The sequence below is a fragment of the Scardinius erythrophthalmus genome (genome assembly GCF_964197995.2).
Source record: "Scardinius erythrophthalmus genome assembly, chromosome: 19".
In the NCBI taxonomy this organism is placed as follows: Eukaryota; Metazoa; Chordata; class Actinopteri; order Cypriniformes; family Leuciscidae; genus Scardinius; species Scardinius erythrophthalmus.
Genome location: NC_138239.1, coordinates 23757260 through 23780293, shown reverse-complemented (window position 1 = coordinate 23780293; position 23034 = coordinate 23757260). Strand labels below are relative to the sequence as shown.

General features: G+C 36.9%; 1 protein-coding gene across 1 annotated transcript; it reads right to left on the bottom strand.

Annotated features, from left to right (window-relative positions):
- Window positions 1–6646: 6646 nt before the first annotated feature.
- Window positions 6647–22707, bottom strand: txndc16 (thioredoxin domain containing 16). Its single transcript, XM_081347125.1, has 19 exons — window positions 22284–22707; window positions 22059–22141; window positions 21834–21907; window positions 21049–21123; window positions 20816–20937; window positions 20630–20720; window positions 19939–20095; window positions 19642–19808; window positions 17619–17679; window positions 17427–17547; window positions 17197–17343; window positions 17057–17116; window positions 16025–16193; window positions 15503–15639; window positions 14435–14519; window positions 14135–14273; window positions 13756–13925; window positions 13470–13660; window positions 6647–8842 (listed from the first exon to the last, which is right to left on the bottom strand). The coding sequence occupies exons 1-19, from the start codon at window positions 22423–22425 to the stop codon at window positions 8631–8633; spliced, it is 2403 nt and encodes an 800-aa protein (XP_081203251.1). The 5' UTR covers window positions 22426–22707; the 3' UTR covers window positions 6647–8630.
- Between the last annotated feature and the right edge of the window lie 327 nt (window positions 22708–23034).

Sequence of the window (23034 nt, the reverse complement as noted above, 5' to 3'; positions counted from 1 at the left end):
TACGCATTTTATCTGTGCGGCAACTGATAACAAGATCACATAACAGAAGCTTACTGTCTAATTACTGTTATTGATTAGCACATCTGTATTGCCCTGGATGCATTTATATTTATTGTGAAGTGATTATAGCATTCTGTTACTCATCCGCTGCGCACCCTTCCTCTCTGATCGTATTAGTTCAAAGAATCATTTTTTAATATCGTCAACACGCAAATTGAGTTAGCGAATATCAATTCAATTGACAACAAGCTTAATGTTTTGTAATGAGCTGTGGATTAAAGATTAAGGGCTTTATGGTGGAAGACACACCTGGCTGTCATCAAAGTAAAGATATCTCTTCAGCAGATTTCACACAGAAGAGTTCACACATGTTTTTACTTGTACTTCCTCATAAAAATCATGCATGGTTCCTGTAATTCTACCTGCCAGTTTCAGAAATGGCGTGTTGCTTAGAAAAATTAACACTCTCTCATTATACTCACCCTCAATTTGTTTCAAACCAGTATGACTTCTTCTTTCTTTGTGTCTTTTTTTTGTGTAGAATTAGAATATCCAGGATGTTTTTTTTCCATTTAACGAAAGTGAATGGAGACTGGAGCTGCCAAGCTCTAAAAAACACTATAAATGCATGATAAAAGTGGTCCATATGTATTGACACTCATGCACTATTGCTTCTAATCTTTCGAAACCACATGATAGCTTTGCCTGAGGAAAAGACTGACCTTTAAGTCATTATGTTGTTTTGTTCCTCCAAGTATTTATTCACTTTCATTAAATGAAAAAAAAAAAAAAAAAAGTCTGGATGTTCTTCAGAAATTCGTCTTTCATGTTACAAAAGAAAGATTGTCTGAAACTGCCAGGTTTAATTATACAAGGACAAGATTCTTGTGTGACTTAATGGCTAGAAGTTCTAGAAAGCACATCATGTTTGGACATGAAGGTTAGAAAATAACAGACATTTTTATTTTAGGGTGAACTGTCCCTTTAAATCTTACTTAATCACAAAGCTCACTGAAATCAAAGTATTGTACATGAATCCTGTTGCAAGAATGAATATCCTCATTCTGTTGTGACTCACCATGAATCCTCCCCCCCCTCCCCCCTCCCCTTTTAAACATTTATTAAAGAAGGAAAACCTTCTGACCTTTCAGTACTAAAACAGTATTTGCCTGAAGTTTAAATGATAGTTTAATCTGGTCTATCAGGTCTATCTAGCGTGTACATTTCAAAACCTTTTGCAATCCACTGGCTTAACTTGTGCCAAAATAAAAAAGAAATGAAAGAAAAAACAACTTCTGCTTCAGACTTTCCCCTTAAAACAAGCCGTACACTTGACAACCCACAACTGTGTATTGCTGTCATTGGTTTCAGCTTTAATAAACCACATTATGAAAGCAAATTGCCTTCTGTGGTGGAACTTCGAGCTTCAAGTGATCATTTTGTTGAAAACGTGACAGCAATCAATCACATACCTTATGTTAAATCAAATTAGCTGCTTGAGGCAGAAGCGCTGAGAGTCGTTTATAAAATGTTAAATGTTAAATTCATTATAAAGAGTTAGAGGGTATTTTGTCGATAAAATGTCCGTGTCTGTTCTTCAGGCTAATCTTAGGTGTCAGAAACGGCAATTTATTAATTTGGCTAGTATCCTGTTTGATTACTAAATCAATAAATCAGACAGGAACCTAAATATAATGCTTATTGAACAAAATATTTCCTTTTTTAATTATACTGCACAGCTACATACTGCCATTCAAGAGTTTGGGGTCAGTATGATTTTGTAAAGAAATTTTCTTTCTTTTTTTGCTAGGACACATTAAATTGGTCAAAAGTGAGAGAAAAGACTTCTATTACAAATAAATGCTGTTCTTTTGAACTTTCTATTCATCAAAGTATCCTGAAAAAATAATTAAGTAGCTCAAAAAATATTAAGCAGCACAACTGTTCTCAACATTGATTTTCATAAGAAATGTTTCTTGAGCAGTACATCATCAGAAGGATTTCTGAAGGATCATGTGGCACTGAAGACTGGAGTAATGATGCTGAAAATTCAGCTTTGACATCACAGGAATTCTTTTTTTTTATATTCAATTAAAAAAAGTTACTTTAAATTGTAATATTTCACAATATTACTGTTTTTATTGTTTTTGTTTTTTTTTACCAGATAAATGCATCCTTGGTGAGTATAGGAGATTTCTTTCAAAATCACAATCTTATCAACTCCAAACTTTTGAAAGATAGTGTATGTAAATAAGAACGATGATATAAATATCCTCAGACCACAACTACTGTAGCTGCATAATGACAATGGACCAATTGTGGAACAAAAGTGTTTATCAGCCAACTTTTCCAGAAAGTTTGATTTGGCAAGCTGTTTCGAACTCCAAACAGACTTAGTTTTGGCCTGATTTGGTTTGTTTGATTTAGATTTTGTCACACCAAGAGGGTTATTCCAGAAAGCAAGGTTATCTTACTATCAAACCCAGATTTCATTGCAGAACTATTGTTTGTTTCATTAGGGGAGAAAAACAGGTTTACTGGGAAAAGAGCTGTTCTTATGTGAATAATGCTCACAAGAGGAGCTGCAAACCTACAAGAATGACTGCGAAGTCTACAAAAATGATAAACTAGCAGTCATTCTGAAACTCAACCTGTGGCCTTATGTGGGTAGAAATGAATCTGCAGCAGCAACTTTTAAAACTGAGAGAATGCAACCGTTTGGGGTCAGATGTTATGATAAGGCTTATGCAAGAATACAGCTGAATGACACAACTATAAATGAGAATAATTATCTTGGCTTGTGAAAAGACATCACCAGCACCACCTTGAGGGTCAAGGTTTGGCTGATTAGCTTTGGTATGTAATCCCTGCCACTCCAACTATATAATTAAACAGGCTTGAGGAAAATGGAGCAGTCAGATTCAAGAAAAAAAAATAAAAAAATCCAAAATAGTTCAAGTAGGTTGGCTAAGGTACTAAGTAAGTTGTTGAGTAAGTTGTGCAGTCCATCTTGGTCCATCACAGGGTCAAAGGTCAATAATAAGATGGTGGATGTGGTGTATTTACAACTACCAAAAGAACACACTTAATCAACAGTTGGAACTAAGTTCATGAAATACTTCACTAAATACAGTAAAAGGTGGTATCAGTGATTTCAGGCCCAAAAATATTTTTATCACATTCATCTAATCTTTCCTAACGATCTGCTAGCTGCCCGCCCCATAAGCCTGCCGTCAAAAAAAAAACACGCGTCTCTGTACGCAGCCTAGGCTCTGAGATCTGCACACAAAAACTTGTGTGGTGTTGTGAGGTTTTGTGCTCGTGCACGGCTGCACGCAAAGTCAGAGCTGAAGAAAAAGCTGGCTCAAAACCTCACAACACCCTCCCCCTGTCGGTGATTGGTTGGAACACTATATGTTTTGGTTTTGAGTGTTTGGCTAAACCATTTGTTTTTGTGTGCAGATCTCAGAGCCTAGGCTGCCTACAGAGACGCGTTTTTTTTGACGGCAGGCTTATGGGGCGGGCAGCTAGCGGATCGTTAGGAAATATTCGATGAATGTGATAAAATATTTTTGGGCCTGAAATCACTGATACCACCTTTAAAGGAGAACTCTGGTCAATTTTAACATTGAGCTCATTTTTTTTGTAAAATTGGAGTGCTGTCAGTACAGAGAACAACAACAAAAATTGGTTATCCTCTTTTTAAAATTTGCACCCTCTTGACTTCAATGGGGAAAGTTTTAAACCTGCTTTTAGCTTCTTAACATTCTTGATGTGTCATTACAAGTGCACAGCCATGTGAGTGATTCCTTCAGAGTGATCACGAGTGAATCTGACTGCAGTAGATGTGAAAGATATTAATAAAAGTGATGTTATTTCAGCCAGCGCACATACCTGTGTTTACTTCCTGTTTTCGGTCGAAGTCCACAGTAGTCGACTGTCGAGTTCACGTGCATAGGTTTAGTTACCTATGAATCTGATCACGCGCGTGAACTCGACAATCGATTACTGTGGACTTCGACCGAAAACAGGAAGTAAATACAGGTATGTGCGCTGGCTGAAATAACATCACTTTTATTCAATGGCTGGGCACTTGTAATGACACATCAAGGATGTTAAGAGGCTAAAAGCAGATTTAAAACTTGACCATTGAAGTCAACAGGGTGCAAATTTTAAAAAGAGGATAACACGGTGTAGGCAACACCGATTTTTGTCGTTGTTCTCTGTATTGACAGCACTCCAAATTTACAAAAAAATTAGCTCAATGTTAAAACTGACCAGAGTTCTCCTTTAAACAGACCTCTTCTGCCGGAACTTGACTTTCTCGTCAACGCGATTATGGCCGTTGCCGGAAGCCAGTGATTATAGTTTAGAATTTAATTTAAATATGGATATTTTTCTTACAAAAACCAATTGCTTCACTTCAAAAGGCATTTATTAACCCACTTGAGTCGTATGGATTGGATGGATGGATGCGCTTTTTGGAGCTTCAAAAACTCAGGCGCTATTCAATGTCATTATAAAGCTGCAAGAGCCAAGATATTATTTAATATAACTCGGACTGCATTCAGCTGAAAGAAGAAAGTCATATACATCTAGGATGGCTTGAGTGTGAGTAAATGATGGTATAATTTTCATTTTTGGGTGAACTCTGCCTTTAATAATGCTATAATCTCCACTCTAACTTCTGGTCTGAGACCACTGGTCCGGCGTTGCTGTCCTGAGACTGCGTATGACTCTGGAAAGTTTGATTTGTCAAACTCCAACTTTGTTTTGGCCTGATTTTGTTTGAAATGACCTTTGGCCATTGGGATTTCAGACACAGCAAATCTTTGTGTGTCAACAGATCTGTATTTCAGCAAAAATCACCAGATGTAAACATGCAAATACTATAGGCATAACATCTTACCAATACTATCCCCAGGCATCTCAAGTCAGAAACCAAAAAAAGCATCTATCGGCAATTCACTCTTCAAACTCTTACCACCTGTTTCATAATTTACAGTGCAGACCACAGAAGAACCATTACAGAGCCACTACTCTAAATTTTCAGGAAATTCGGTAAACCCTTTAATATTTATTGATCTTAAAAACGTACACATTTTCTCTCATGAGGTCAGAGGGTTAAATAAGAGATGCATCACATCCTCCGGACTCTTTAAAATGTACACGTGTTCTTCTAGACCAGAGTAAATGAATAAAACATAAACCCTCCATGTCCTAACCAACACCCAGCTTTACCTCACAAACCTCCATGAACTCCATAAAAGCTTCACATTGATTTTTAAAATCAAAATTACGACCATGTGACTGACTTTCTGGCCCTATCTGGAAATCTAATAATAAGTTTCTTAGTGTGGATTTCATCTAATTCCCAAGAATTTGTCTGAAGATCGATAGGACAATAAGAGCTTCAAGACAAAATCAATAAAATGATATGATTGGTCCCTAGTGCATTGCGTTAGTAACTGCACTGCCAGCTAACGTCTGCAGTCATTTCTTTCCAGACACTGCAAGACAATTCCACTAATGGCTATCATGATGTCATAATGAGTATAGATCAACTTTTAAGATTTGACCATAATTGAACTGCTAGAAATGGGCACAACCAAAACCAATGATTTCAAGAATGCACACTACTGTTCAAAAGTTTAGGGTCAGAAATGTTTCTTGAGCACAAAATCAGCATATTAGAATGATTTGTGAAGGCTCATGTGACACTGAAGCCTGGAGTAATGATGCTGAAAATTCAGATTTGAGTTTGACAGCACAAGAATAAATTACATTTTTAATTATACTGAAATAGAAAACTGTAATTTTATATAAATACTATTAAAATAAAATAATTATCTTAAATTGTAATAATATTTCACACTATTGCTGTTTTTACCATATTTTTGATCAAATAAATGCAGGCTTGGTGAGTGTAAGAGACTTCTTTCAAACTTACTGACCTACTGATTTGAATGGTATTGACCTTATTCACGGGAGCGCCATCTTTGATTTTTAATGGGAATGAAAGCAAGGCTGTGAGGGACAGACATGCATCTCTTCAATGGGCTGTACTGTTATTTAATGTATTTTTGGATTGTTCTGCTCATGAAACACTGGAAAAATATCTTTCCACGAAATTTCAGTTGACAAACAACTCCCGACAATATAAGCTGTGGAAAATTGTAAGTAATCTAGGAGCTTTATACAGCTTTTTACAGCGGATGCCGTTGGAAACACGGCAAGTCTATCCCTCACAGCCTCACTTTCATACCTGTCATGGCGCTGCTCTGAATAAGGTCTATTGTTTACACAAACAGCAGTGGTTCATTGTAGGTTTACACAATTTTGAAGGGTTTCTTTAAATAGTCATATATATAATATAATTTAACTACGGATAAACATGAGCTCTGATCCAAAATCAACTGAATGACTTAGGAGTTTAGCCTTAAATGATCCACATGCAATGTTAAATTTCCACATGGTCTTTAATGCTCATGTGAATTTGTCCTAGATCATCACAGTAGACATTATGGTACCTTGAAAGTCAAAGAAAAAAATCATACAAAAACGCTGCTTATAAGGACATGATTTCCTGTGAAAACAATCACATAATGACAAGTTTAGAGCAAAAAATTCAAGCAACCATAAAGATGGTTTATGAATTCAAGGAAAATTTTATTTACAGGGTAGATCATGCAATGTTTGGACATCTAGCGGTCAAAAAACAAAACTACATGCATTTTGCGCAAGAACATTGTTTTGGTTGTGCTTTGGTTCTAGGCTACTTGACTGTCATGAATATGGTTCGCAACACATGTCCTACATGGGAATCCAAAAAAACAGATTTCAATAGCAATACTTTATGCTGTTGTTTTGACTTATTTGAAACACTGCTTTTTTTAAATAATGACGTTACAAACGTTGTTATCATGACGATTGCCAGTCTTATAGTCAAATGTTGCAATTTTTTTAAATAACTGATATTCTGGCAAAAGAGTGAGAGATTATCCTACTGCTCATAAAACATTAGGAGATAGGAGATATACCAGTTTAGATGGAAAGGATCTCAAGCTGACTAGCTGACGATGTCAATGTTGCTAAACCCATTTATAGACACAATAATTACTTCCTTGAAAATACATTCCAGCACAACGCTACAACAGCCATAATGAAATGACTCTTCACAATAGATGCTTTAAAAACATTACAGTGCTACATGGCAATTTATCTATTCAAAATAGTACCTTGCTCACCTGTTGAGTGACAAAAACACCATCTCCGCGTTGCTTTTAGGTTTCAAATCGTATAAAGCCACTCCCACACAAAAGCTCCCACATGTCAAAGTAGCTGGAGCAGAGCAACTTTTCTCTAATAACGGATATGACGAGTGACATATGTTCGCAATTTCCCGCAAAACCATCCCGACAGGTCTAAATAAACACTTATAATAGGCTTAACCATAGTGTAACGGGGTAAGGGGGGGGGGGGAAACACATTTTGGAAGAAGGATTAATAATGTATTGACTTATTTTTTAAGTTTTGGACAAAAAAAGTTACATATTGTTATGTACCTTTAAAATATATTTCATCCAATAAGTCAATATTTGTGTATAGTAGCCTATGTATTTGTTTTTGCATATTATTAATTTAAGAGTATTACATTTGTTAGACAGCAAGATGGATCTAGGTTTTGGAACAAAGATAAACAATAAGACTCAACTTTTAATAAAGCAATTTTACTGTTGAAACAATGTCCATTAGAGAAGTCAGAGAGCTCATGAGAAGTAGTACAGATAAACAGAGCAGAGGTCTAAATGACTGTGCTTATGGAATTTCCATGCAGACTTATACTGTATAATGACCTTCACATGGCTATGTATGCAGTATATATGAACATCGCATGTGCATGCAACCACACTTTGGATCACATTGCATTGCCAAAAAATGGTATTTAAGATGTTCCCGAAAAACATCTGCATTAGGGTTTAAATACTGGACTCAGATTCCAGCAGCACTCACAAAAGATGGGGGGCTTGTTTGGTAAGTTTGGTTTGAATTAAAAAGTAGTTCTTCCCTTGTTAAATGTGATGCTAATTTACTTTAACAATGCAATCAACCAAAGACGCACTCACTTTCCGGTTTGACGTTACACTTTCCATCATGGAAGAAGCACGGTATGGTTAAGAAAAAGAACAGAAAAAAAAAAACAGTTGCTGTTCTTCCGTGACTGAAACAATGTGCAGTGTACAAATCGCAAATGTCATCCACATGTGAAGCTCTGTATTTGTATAAAAGCACTATCAAACAGGCACATACTGTAAGAATAAGAATAATTTTCCGAAAAATGTTTACATAAATTCTTTTGATAAAATGTGTCGTAGACTTTAAATACTGTATGGATAAAGTTACAGCACTAAAATGTAAACTATCTGGCGAGTGCTTGATTTTATTTCTGGAAAAGTCCATTTGATTTTGAAAAAAGAAGTTGGATAATGTGCAACCTCGACATTCTGATAAACATTTCTGCGAATTGCACAGAAGACATTAAAACGGCACATGTAACGTGAAATCTGGCAGATGTCAAGCAGTCATGTGAAATGTTTACATAACCCTCAGTGCCATGAGAGGACTTGACTTTATAGTTCAGAGTGCTGACGGGGTGCTTGGGGGTTTGCTGATGGATGTGGAGTTTGTTTTTGGTTAGGCCTCTGCTGTCTGTTGCCTTCCCTGCCCCCATTCTTCATTTTAGGACCCTTCTGGGCTGCGTAAGTTGGTGCTTCTTGGTCCATTATTGCCAAAAAGTCAAAGAACGGTACAGGAGGGCCCCATTTACCATCTGGGATCAAGCCTAAAAGAACAACAGAGAAAAAACAGAGATTGTTGTTGTTGGTGACGTCTGTCAAACTCATTGTTTCATGAATGTTGATGAAGAACAGCTAGCGTAACTTAACACAAACTACTCTGCGCACACGCTACTTGTGACAACAAAACAGCACTTAGGGAGTAAATGATGCTTGATACCTGGAAATCTGAAGTAGAGGAGCTTACTAATGGAGAGTGACAACTGCTTCCAGATGTCTTGGTGTGGAAACTATGTAAATGTAAACTGATCTACTGTGAAAACATAGCTGCTTGCATGCTATAACAGACTTTATAAATAAAACTATTTAGAAATGAATGCAAATCACTAAACACTGGGGGTTAGGCATTTTATTCTTAGTATTTGTGAAATTAACTCATCTGAATTTACACAATCCAAAAACAGCCAATTAAATTGACCAAACGTTTAGATCAAAATGTTCTCTAAACTTTATATTGGTCGAAAATGTAGTACTGTTTAAATGTTCGGAGTCAGTTAGATTTAAAAAAAGAAGAAAAAAAAAGAAAAAATTATACTTTTATTCAGCAATAATGGATTAAATTGATAAACAGTATTTCCACAAAAACATTAAGCAGCACAGTTGTTTTTTACTTTGTGAGCAGCAAATCAGCATATTAGATTGATTTCTGAAGGATCATGTGCAAATTCAGCTTAACATATTAAAATAGAAAACACTTTGAAATTGTAATATTTCACAATATTATAGTTTTTACTGTATTTCTGATCAAATAAATGCAATATTGCAAAAAAAAATCTTATAGACCCTAAACTTTTGAAAGTTACTGTTAATTTCTACAGAAAAGGGTTCCATGAATTATAAAAAGTCATGCGTCACAGATAATTCAAATTCGAAATAGTTTTACAGCGCCATGGAGATGATAAAACAATCTGACACACAGCAAACTGGAAGACCAAACATTGCCTCTGCTGTCTCCACTGAAATGGGCGCATAGACAACACTGAAAACGTGGAAAATATGTGCAGACCTTAGTATCTTTTCCATCCAAAAGAAATAATTGCTGGATATTTCATGGATATTACTTTGCAAAACATTTTTGCAGCACACTGATTAAAAACCTGTGCACCCCTGACACCTATAACAAGCATAACTGGAAGAGTCCAGCAGTTTCTGGATTGAAAAACAACTGCTGAATAAATAAATGTGTACACCGCCGTTTAAATGTTTGGGGTTAGTAAGGTTTTTAAAATATTTTTGAAAGAAGACTCTAAGCTCATCAAGGCTTCATTTATTTGATCAATAATACAGTAATCCTGTGAAATATTATTACAATTTAAAATAACAGTTGTCTAATTTGCAGGATTCTTTGATGAACAGAAAGTACAAAAGAACAAAATGTATTTTAAATAGGAATCTTTTGTAAAAAATTATAAATGTCTTTACTGACATCAACATGTTATCAAGATTTCTACACCAAAAAACATCCTCATTAAAGGGGGGGTGAAATGCTATTTCATGCATACTGAGTTTTTTACACTGCTAAAGAGTTGGATTCCCATGCTAAACATGGACAAAGTTTCAAAAATTAAATTGTACGTTTGAAGGAGTATTTCTGTGCCAAAAATTGTCCTTCCGGTTTGTCACAAGTTTCTCCCGGAACAGCGCGGGCGCGCGCGCACTCGTAGACCAGAGCGAGAGAGCGAAAGCAGTACCTCATCAAAGCGCTGTGCTCGGCTTTAGTAAAGTCAATGTCACCAAAGAAGTGTGTTTTTGGTTGCCAGGGCAAGACAACCCTGCACAGATTCCCAAAGAACCCAGCGTTAAGGGACCAGTGGATGGAGTTTGTTTTTTCGAAGCATCAAGGGAGTTGTGTAAGACTTGTTTGTTCCCTGCATTTCGACGATGATTGTTTTATAAACAAAGCCCAGATCGACGGATTTGCAGATCGTCTAATGCTTAAGGATCGAGCAGTCACAATGATAAAGGTTCGCGGTCGCAGGCGGTGAGTAAAACTGCTTCAAATGTCTAAGTGTGTTATTGTTAGCTAGGCGGGTAAGCACAGCTTTAGCTTCGCCCACTCGGCCCGCCCCCAGCCGCTCGTTTTTTTTCCGGAAAGACTCGGTACAGCCTATCTTTCTTTTATAAATATAATAAAACTAAAGACTTTTTGGAGATATGAAGGATGCAGTACTACTCTATAGGTACTCAAGATTAACAGGAGATTGAGAATAATAATACCCCCCTTTCAGAATAATAAGCTATTTTCTATCCTGTTTTTGACCCTCTCTTTCGAACACACTGTTTTAATGGGCATGCCACATTCAAGATACAGTGTTTTTGAGAATCGATACAGTATCGCCAAACATAATATTGTGACATACACTGTATGGATATACCCTTACACCACTATTTACTACTAAAGAAGCAATATTGTAATGTAGAAGTAGGTGTTGATCTTTTTCTAGTCTTCTGTCACACTATGACGTAATAATGTGACACAATCCGAAATTAGTCGTTTTCTGAGCTTGGTTTCATTAAAAGCTGTTTTTGGACTAATGAGGAGGTTTTGACTTACAGGATATTTTTATAGTACAATGACATATTATATGTCAAAAGATCAAGGAAAATTTGATTTCTTTTGAACGGTGGTGTATATTTAACTTGGCTAAGAACTAGAACCGCAGGATTTTGAGCCAAACATCAGCACTCGTCACACTCTGTGGACGTGGATCAACAGATGTGGTGGTTTCTACTGCAAAATGCTGGACAGCCATGCTTCTACATATCAGGAGACTGACGGACTATCAGTATGACTCCTCTTCTCATGAGTCTCCAGCTATCACTAATGTCTGTGGTGCGGTGGGATTAATCAGCCTGCGTGAATGTTTTGTCGCTCCCGCGAAATGCATAGTAACCGACCAAACAAAATGTTGGTTGCTCAAATTACAGGAAAAGCGGACATCTGGGTCCTTGGAATTATTTTGGAAAAGGAGAATGATATTGATTCCAAACACATTTTTGGTGACAAGCGTCATTATTATAATTGCTCATACTTACAGTTAGAGGTTTTTCCCATACCTCAAATAACACAGTTTATTGAGAAAAGGCATCATATTACTTATCCTTTGAATCCGACTTATGATTCAACATGTGGACTATAAAACAGTCATAGACTTAAACTGAAGAGGGACACAAACCAGAATTCAAACTCTTCTCGCCCCCCCTGAGCGCAAAGACGGTGAGTCTTGGCGCATCTAAACTAGTGTAACTTGAACATGTTGATGATACAGAAGGACACTGACACTTATTGAGGAAGTTTCTATGTGAAATGTGAAATTAAAAAAAGAATCTTGCTTGTGCTCAGACTGAATCCTTTCTCTGGTCACAGAGAAAAAGGAAGGACAAACCCATGGATGTGTAATGGGAAAGATTACACTACCACCCAGTCACACTTGCTGTATAAGAAGCTAAAACACTTATATCACAGTCATACGGCAGTGAGACAACATACAAAGAGCCTAATAAAATCTATGGGGTCATAAAGCAGGAAGGAAACAACTATTGTTTTTTCAACTACCAAGAGTCACAAAACAGGCGCGTATACGGTGGTTCCTTTAACAGCAATACAAAGGACATTTCATTATAATTACACTAATGCTTCAAGGATAAAATTCAGATGATGTGTAGACAATTGTATTTGCTCTGCATCTGACTGGCATATGAAATTTAATAAATATCTTCCGATGGATAAAGTGCTTCATCCATCCTCATAAAACACATTTTAACCGACAGACGGATGAAGCCAAGTGCAAAAAGCTGCCAAAAAAGTCCCCAGGCCCCAGGAGTCCGGCAGAAGGTTTCAGGGAAATAACTTGTAACAATCAGACACAATTAAGGGATACAGTTTCCACTCAGCTTTGTAGGAAGCAGATGGGAGATGCTGAGATGTGGGTATAAAACCAGTCCAGGTTTTGACGCTGACAAAAGCAAGACTCGCTCTGAGACCATCAGCAGGAATGGAGTGGCGTGTCTTTGGGGACATTCGAGTGAGAGCGCATTTTGGAAGGGCATCAACAGAGCTGAGTGCTGGATCTGAGTGTTTGGGTTTGTTTTTTACCACAGGCAACAATAGAGATTGTATTCGGGGAAAAGTGTTGATGAAGTTCTGAATGGACAGGGTGTGATCTCATAAAACATCTTTACTTTGTGCCAGCCTTTTCAGGGCCGTGCAATGACCGATTCCTGGAAGTGTGGGCATGTAACAGACATCAATAACTATACAAGGACACACATTTGAAGACATCAAATATGAAGTAATGTGAACAGCAGCTAAAGAGGAGGTGTGAAGGCATTCACATCCTTCATGTTTCCACTGTTTTCACACTTATATTCTTGTGAAATTCGTGCAAAATCTCCTCAATTTTGACAAAAAGGCAAAGCCAATTACGAGTAGTTTTTCTATCATGAATGAAAGTGATCTACTGACAAAGTCACAGACAGTGTACATACAGATGCCATTAAATAAGATAAAAATTTGATTTATTGCCCCAAAACTGTGTGTGTTAGAACTGCTCAATCATATTTTGTAGGTTTTTTGGGATTAAAAACCTCTAATTAAAAGATACAGGGACTCACCTGCTGGTTGTTCCTGTCCATTTTCCACATCATGAATCCACTGCAGGATGTTCTTAGCCATAAGGGGGCGCTCTGAGGGGAAAAGGAACACCTCTCCTCCAGTTCTTAACTTTGAAATCACCAAAGCAGGAAGTGGAGGTACAAAGCCAAGATATTTCTCCAGGACAGACCTCCCAACAGCTGTCCGACCCCTAGAACAATGAAACCACATTGATGACAACTAACAAAGGGTTTGCTTAAAGTGAATGCATTTTGATTAATGAGTCTAACAGATCATGTTCCTCACAGATGGATCCAACATGGCAGGAAGGAATCCAGCTGTCCAGAGCTCAGTGGACGCTTTATCTCTGCTAAAGACTTCGTACTCTCTGTACTGTCCTCCTTTCCGATAAAAAGCAGTAGCAAAGGTTTCCCAAGCTCCAAATACCAGGAAAGATTCTCCACTGTCAGTTCAGGCTTTAATGCAAAACATATTTTCATCTTGTTAGTGAGTTTTTGGTGGTTAAAAGCACTGTTAACTACGTCAATGGGGAGAGACAGTCAATTCAAATGACTTAAATTCCACTAAAACACGTGATTTCAATATAACGTACCATTGAGCAACTGTGAAGCATGATGTTTAGAGGCTAGAGTGAACTTGCAACTATGCTACCAAAACAACTTACAAAATGATCCAGTTCCACTCGTTTTATGAGTGAGACCTGGTCCGTTGGTGAGGATGATGGGATAGAATAGACTTCATAAGGAACTCCAGGGCCGTGGGATACCAGTAAAGCAGGCAGGTTCACTGACAGTCCCTCTACCCTGATCAAATACAGAGCAGTCAGCCAGAACGCTTTCTTACACTACACTGAAAAGTCCACACATGTATCATCTTGTTAAGGAGCTTGACATCTTTTGAAATGCAAGATATAATCTAAAGTTGATTACATCATCAAAATAGTTACGGTTAAACTGTCAGGTACCATTGCTCCGCCTCTTTGTTGGCAAATAGCCCAAGAATTGTCTCTCCTCTGAGGAGTCTTGCAGCTTCTTCAAATGAGGTTACACCTAAAACATTAAGAGCACCTGAATGACAGATTCATGGGCATATCAAGTTATGCAATACATGCTACACCCAATAAAATACATTTTGGTTGCCATAATATAAAATGAAGAATGCAACATACAAGTAGAGTAACATTTTAAGAGGTTGGTCATACAGTAGTAAGCCAAAACCAGTAGTAATTTAGTTTTCAATCATGCCACCATCTCTCTGACCATTACAATTAAACAGTCCGCTATGGGATAGTTCACCAAAAATGCATTTTCTCACCCTCATGTCATTCAAAACCGTAACATAAACGAATTTATTTAGAAAATTGCTGGTAACAAAACAGTTTTGGTAAGCATCGACTTCCATATGAAAAAAAAGATGAAAAAAAAAAAAGAGAGACATTTTTCAAAATATCTTCTGTGTTACACAGCAAAAAAAAAAAAAAAAAAAAGTCATACAAGTTTGGAACGAAATAAGGGTGAGTAAATGATGACAGAAGTTTAGGTTTTACTGTCACTTTTGATCAATTTACTGAATACTTGCTTAAAGGTTAGGTAGGTAATGTTTTTTTTAACACTTTTCACATCCTGATCAATAATAGAAGTGGTCTAAATATGAAAAAAAAAAAAAAAGATATATCTCTTCTGTGGAAGTCTCAGGACCAAGAAATGTTTGTCCTATCATTGCATTTGGTTCGCTCTGTAGGGAGGGTGGGATCTAATGCTTTCAAAGCTAGCTTGCTATTGCTAGCCTCTCTGAAACTGCCTAAACTACCTTTACTAAAATAATCTTACAGACAACAAACTGCTTTTTTTCATTTCATTTTTGAAGTCACTTTCATTGCACTACATCAAATTATACAAGGAAAGATGAGGAAATAAAGTATAGAGGTAATGACTGGATACATCAACTAAAATCACAGTCCAGTCGGTTAAAAAAAAAACATTATAAAAATGCCCAGAAAAGGGATGTTGGTTTTTGGGAAAAAGGAGCTTACCAGTATCTTGCAATGAACTGAACAGGCCCAGCACTCTGACAGCGGACAAATCTACATGTTTACTGTACAAATCTCCCTCTAAGAATGACGTCACCTCAGCAGAGGAGGACAGATGGGAAGGACTGACGACCAGACTCCTGCAAGAACAAAATTAACTCATTAATAAACATTACTGAAGTGTGGAATGTTCAATTGCGATGTCTTTATTAAAGACTATTGTTTTTTCGGTTGGGAATGTAGGCAGTGCATTTACTATCCCTGCACTGTTGTCTTGGGACTAACTATTAATTGATTTTTGATGGTGCTCTACAGATAAGACACCACAATTGCCATTATCAGCTCAAACCATATAAGAACATATAATAGAAGGCAAACTGCAAATGCACACTGTAGCACTCGACTCTTGCACACAATCACGAGGCCACTAATTAAAAAAAGCCGCTTTCAGGTTAATCCTGAGTGACAGACTGAATCACACCCAGAGGATCGGAATTTGCGTGAGAAAGATGACGTGAAACTCACAGTAGTATGAACGTGTGTAGGCTCTTGGTTCCCAGCATGCCTCTGTACGGCTGAGCAGCAGCCATGGGGCGGTAGATCATAACGGTGGGGAAGGAAGTGATGTTCTGATCACTGCAAATATCAGTCAATTCTCCACAGTCTACAGCGGCCAACTCCACCCCACTCACACCTGAACACGATAAAGAAAAGTGCATTTAGTGAATGCTGATATTAATTACAAAGTCTTCGCCACCCTAACTAACATTAGTGGACATTTTTTAACATAGAATGTGGTGTCATTTGATAAAATGGACACAAAAATGGTGCATCTTTAAATCCCTTGACGTTTTAATTATGCAATCTTCAGGTGTGAAAAAGTATTTGCCCCATATTTATGTGGAACACAGATGATATTTTGAAAAATGTCTGTTTTTGTCTACAATAATACGATACAATTAGAATCAATGAGATTCTAATATTGTTTGGACCCCAAAATGCTACAAAATGTATTCTTTTTTCATTCCACAAAAGAGAGAAAGTCATACAGGTATTAAATGACGAGAGTAAATAATGACAGGATTTGATTTAGTTGTATTAAATCAAATTATTTCAAGAAAGATGATGAAATAAAAGATAAAGGAAATAACTGCATAGATCAACTAAAATCACAGACCAGTCGGTTAAAAATCGTTACAAAAATGCTCAGAAAAGGGATGTTGGTTCTGAGGAAAAAGTTCAACATTATTTGTTTGCAGATTCCACTTTGGTTGTTATTTTATTATCTAATGCAAATAATTCTTTGAGGCCACTGTAAAAGCAAAACTATTTATTATGTGGAGATCAGATAATGATTTTTCTTTAACATTGGCTGAAAATGGATTCCATCAAATGAATCTTTGAAAAAAACAAAAACAAAGGCATAACTCAATTTACAGCATTTCTACATTCTGCTACTCTGGCAATTGTGTTCAACTGAGAAGCAGAATGTAGAAATGCTGTAAATTGAGTTATGCCTTTGTTTTTTTTAAAAGATTCATTTAAAAATGCTTTTACCTTCAAGTGCATCCGCCACCTCTATATATGACTGAATAAAAGCCATACAGACAGCGTCCCCTAGAGGACAAAAGTGGATACATCAGGTTCATAGATTCCTCTAATACAGCAAATATAGTGAGACAAATATTAAACCTTACATTTAAAATAGAACAGCACCACCGTGATATCATTCAGCGTGACTGTAGTTTGAAAAGTGTCTGATGTGAGTTCAGTAACAGACTCCAAATCCGGCATATGATCACGGTCTCTGTACACAGACTCTGACACCTCATCATCAAGGATATCTGGATGAAGTCAACAAGAACCAGTTTAAAACCATTCTAAGACCTGGAACTAGTTAGCAACGATCACACAGGTGGCATCCTACCAAGATCTGACCACTGTTCCTCATCTCCCTCTTCATCTTCAATCTTGTGTTCTTGCAAAAGTTCTTCTTTGAAAAGTTTCATAACCTCCTCTGCACTATTTAGGGTCAAATATTTCACATCCTGTTGACAAAAGTTCTTGTTAGAAACAGATTTTTCAGATAATCACAGCCACATTCAAAGGTTAAACTGACCTCCTGTGGGAGTCTGTATGCTGCGTTATATTTCAGTGGAGTTTTCACGTTTGGACTTTCCCTGAAAAATGAAAGATACAGTGTTGACTAAAAAATAAGTTCTTTGGAAGGGTATTTGGATGCTGTATGGATATAGCAAAACTGACCCCATTTCCTTTTACTCTTATTGTGCATGATTCATTAGTACATCCTATGCCAAGAAAAGTTTTTCGTAATATTCACCAAAATCTAAGAACTTTCTATGCTTCCAACTTTTGTTTTTAGCTCATGGGAAAATAAATATTACCAATTATATCATATTCCTCAAATCCAGACCTATAATAAGGTGTATACAACATTAATGCAGTTAATGTGATAGTTAACATGTCTAACAATAAATAATACTTTTATTATTATTAATCTTGGATAATACTTATTTTTGTGAACACTGATGCATTGTTAACATAAAAATTAGTAAATATTAAAACATTGTACAATGCCCTAATATATCAGTTATTTAGCGATTATTTTAATTCAAAATTAATGCTTTTACTCAGCAAATATGCATTAAATTAATCAAGTGATAGTAACAACATTTACATTTCAAATAAATGCTGATCTTTTGAACTTTCTATTCAGCAAAGAATCCTTAAAAAAATGTAGAATGGTTTTGAACCTATAGAACAAGATAGCAAAAATATTAAGCAGCACAACATTGCTGCTCAAGAAACATTTATAATTATTATCAAATCATCATAGAATGATTTCTGAAGGATCATGTGACATTGAAGACTGGAGTAATAATGCTTCAGCTTTGCCATCACAGGAATAAATAACATTTTAAAATATAAGATTATAAGATATTATAAGATTTTTATAAACTTACTTACTTAAAATAATATATATTAAATAAAAAAATATATAAACATTAACCAAGACAATTTTAAACCCTCTAAAAAATATTGTTAGTTCATTTTTTAAAGCTACAATATGTAATTTGTTTCACCGCTAGGGGTCACTAACCTCTTAAAATAACAAAGGCGTAGGTTGATGACGCATAAGTGGAATTATGGAACTTGCCGTCATGCCGAAGGATCTAATAATGTTTATGGATGAGTGAAAACATTGATGTTTTTAACATGACTGTGGTATGAAGCAGGGCGCGATTGCTGATGAGAGAAAGATATCAGCGTCACACGCGAGTCCCGCGGATATAAAGGAATAAGGACATTTCATTCTACCGAACTAACTTACCCGCAAGTGTTGAATTCATACTCACACAGGTCAATTTATTTGACGAATTGAACTTGTGAGGTTTCACTTGGTCTACACTATCACACTAAACTGCATTTGAGTGTGTTGAAAGTTATGTTATTCTATGTGTTAGTTTGTCTTTACGAGACTAGCAGTATGCTAGATCAACATTAGAATAACATACTGATCATATTCTAACATTTCATTATTGTTGAGCTATATAACATTGATTAGTTTTATGTACATTTGCGCGTGTCTGTCAAGTCAAAGTTTGTCACAGACGTGGATATCTCGGCATCTCGAAAACGCCACGCTGATATTGATCCTCGTTTTAGTTCTCCTTTTGTCCTAAAGTCTGCTTGCCATGGTCCATAATGTTTGAACGAAACAACAACAGCGTGAGCGTGGCGCTAGACGTAGCGCAGTTGTCCACGTCTGTCGCCATGGTTACTATGGTAGTACGAGTGGAAACCAGGGATAACGCAGATATTACGTCATTGACAGGCGACAAGTGGGACAGGGCGACAGGGACGAGCCATTATTTAAAATTGGAATTTCTCTGAAATTAAAAATCTTTTGGAACTTTTGGGATATTGTAAGTACACAACTGTAGGAATTATATCACACTGTGCAAGTGATATTTTATTACAAAAATCGTACATATTGTAGCTTTAATGCATTCGCTAATTACTTATTGTAAAGTGTTGGCCATTATTTCCCATAGAATCTTGTTATATAAATATTGAAGTTGTATGAATTGCGCTATTGTTTTTATTGTCATCATCAGTACCTGGAAATGAGCACTACGCCAACCTCCCCGCGGAGCTGCAGGGCGAGAGTTTGAGCGGTGGCCCGGTCCAGGTGCTGGGTTTGGGGCTGAGAGAACAGAAACAGCACGGGCACACTGAGGTGGATATGAACCACATCTACCTCAGAGGGGGCCACCTCGGCCTCTGTCTGCCAGAAAAGTCCAGAATTGGATCAAAACAGAATGGATAATGAACTTATGCAAGAGACTTGAGAATCAGAAAAACTCCTTTTCACCATAAATGGCATAAATGTCAGGAAGTAGAAGATGCTTACTCACCACTAGAGGTGCCTCCATCAGCTGGAGGAAGGTGTGTATGTTGATGGTTTTGAGTGGTTTCCTCATGGGAACGCTGGGGCATGGATCAGACTGGCTGGACACACCTTTACAGTTCAGAAACCACAGTCGTGCTTGTGAGGAAGAGGAATCGGCGACCCTGTACAGAACAAGATACATTTGAGGGACACTAAAGCAGAAGAATTCGTTATAATTTAAGACAAAACTTAACAATATCTATTAAAGTGCTCCTATTATGCTATTTTAAAGGTTCCTATTTTATTTTAGTTTAATTCGGTCTCCTACAATAGGTTTACATGCATCCAAGGTCACAAACCCTTTGATTTTTTCATAAAACACTTTGCAGCATCTCTTCATTTCTCACAGTCTCAGTCATCTGATTGGTCAGATAGCCCAGTCTGTTGTGATTGGTCTACCGGAGACAGTTACTCTTTGATCTTTGAAACTTTGCAGACCTTTTTCATTAACATACAGCTATATTACACACTACATGACGGGTAATATACAAAAAAGCATAATGGGGCGCTTTAATGAAATGTTAGCTGACTATATTGTGGTTGATGGATATGCAAACATCTGATGAGAGCTTTAGAACGACACCTTGTGGCCATTTTTGAAATACTTTAAGAAGGGCTTGAAAGTATATCACTCTTTAGAGTAATTTTAAGCTCACCCCATGTGTTTCAGGACTAGAGAGCCAGTTGTCTGGACAAACTGGTACTTGGCTCCATACACAAATGCTGCCTCCATCAAAGCTCGGTGCTCTGTTCGGACAAAGAAACAGGAAATGTTATTGCTTCATTCCAATCAAGAAAACGGACTCTAAAAGCAAAATACATACAGAGAATAGAGATCGTACCTGGAAGGCCAAGCACCGGTATGTGACCGACCACAATGTCACTGTTTTGTTTGGCCGCTTTCTCCACGCGCAGCAGCTCAGCAGGTGTGTGTACGTAACGGACTTCATTGAAGAGGACCGAGCTGAATGGAGGATAAAAGGAGACATTCAAAGGTCGTCACTGTAGTTCCATCAGGCAAAATATGAAGATCTTTAAACGTTGTTGCTACAGTCAGTTTTAAATAAGAACTCACAAAAGGACATGAGAAACAATCGCGTTGACGTCAAACACGGTATCGATGTCAAAACTCCTAAGGACCTCAGAGCCTCTGGAATGATAAAAGATAAAAAAAAATGGGATTCATGTCATTCCAGACCAGCATGACTGGAGTCATATTGACCATTTTTACGGCACTTTCTTATCATTTTTGATGCTGAACTCATTCACCTTCACAGTATGGCAAACATATCCTTCTGTGTTCCATGGATAAAAGAAAATCATATGGGTGTATACACTGCCGTTCAAAGGTTTGGGGTCAGTAAAATTTTTTCTGAAAGAAGTCCCTTATGCTCAACAAGGCTACATTTGATCAAAAATACAGTAAAAACAGTAATATCGTAACATACATTAACAAATTAAAATAACAGTTTTGTATTATAATATTTTAAAATGCAATTTGTTCCTGTGATCGAAGCTGAATTTTCAGCATCATTACTCCAGTCTTCAGTGTCACATGATCCTTCAGAAATCATTCTAATATGATGATTTGCTGCTCAAGAAACATTCATTATTGACAACAGTTGTGCTCCTTAATATTTTTGAGGACATCCTGTGATACAGGAATTTTTAAAGTTCATTAGAACAGCATTTATTTTAAATATATATAGTTTTTAACAATATAAATGTCTTTATTGTCACTTTGCTGTCATTTGAATATACCCTTACTTTCTTTGAAAAATCCTTAAATTTTACTTACCCCAAACTTTTAAACAAAAATGTTTCTATAATTAGATGAGGGTAAATTATATAAACCTGTACCTGAACAAGTGTGCCTTGGTCATGAGCTTTTCTCCAGTGCAGTAATTTTCTATAGCATCTTTTGAACAGTTCACCTGTAAAAACAGTTATATTCAAGCTGTTTCGCTTTATTGCAACATAATCAATTTCATGTACCAAGTTATACTAACATAACTACAAACCAAAGCTCCTTGTGCTTACATTCCGATGCATCTCTCTGGTGAGATCAAATGAGATTTTTCTCACCTTTACAACAGATATCCCATAGTCCTCTAGGGCATCTGCTGACATCTCGAGCTGCTCCATGAACAATTTGATGGTTGGATTGACTGCAAGTAAAAATAATAATAATAATTAATAATTTAACTTTGTTTTGACACCTCAAATTCATTGAAATGCGCAGAAGTGCTGATCTGACATATTATGACAGCTGCTATTCATTCATTTTCAAAACATTAAACAAAGTCTCACCATGGTTTCCAAAGTATATAAAGGATGTCTTCCCCGTAAGCATCCTCTCCATGAAGCTCTGGCTGGAATCTTCTATCAGTTCGGAGGAACATTGTTCTGCTGTCAGGCCAAACAGAAACACAACCAAATAGAAGATGCACATGGTGCCCTTTTCCACTTTATGGACCTTTAACTTATATATATTTACATTAGTTCATAATAGGGATGAACCCATCAATAACAAATGGTACTCAAAGAATCCATATCCAATCAAAATAACTCAATAGTATCCAGCTGAATGCATAATTCATAGCTTAAGGATTAACCTATTAAAAAAAGCCTATATGACCCTTTTGCAAATCCTTTTAGGTTAATAATTCCGGGCCACTGTTACAAAACTTAACCACTGCAAGGAAAGCGTACATCCTCAAACATTACTGTCTACAACAACATGCGCATATGTTGTCCAATCAAATGTTTGGGGAGGGTTTAACGGTGTGTTGAACACCAATCAGAAGGCTCATGGTGCCAATGAGAAAACCAATGAGAATGAAGTAGGCGGATATATCATGGATCATCGGTGGAAAAGCCTGTCATTTTGGCTCGAAAGAACAGTATTTTCAACACACCCACTATTTCTAATGGGATCCAAGATGGCGACTAAGCGCGTCAGTTTCCAGCTTCTCCCGGAAGGTGGGGCCCGACCGTGATCGCTACATTTGATAATCGTTTTTTTATAGAGTTGTTTTTCTGTGCTTGGAGGAGGGAGCTG

Coding starts and splice junctions, on each gene's coding strand:
- txndc16 (XM_081347125.1), bottom strand. CDS start 22,425: ATGTGCATCTTCTATTTGGTTGTGTTTCTGTTTGGCCTGACAGCAGAA. Junction 22,142..22,283: donor TATATACTTTGGAAACCATG/GTGAGACTTTGT, acceptor TTTTACTTGCAG/TCAATCCAACCATCAAATTG. Junction 17,117..17,196: donor GGTGCTGTTCTATTTTAAAT/GTAAGGTTTAAT, acceptor TTTGTCCTCTAG/GGGACGCTGTCTGTATGGCT.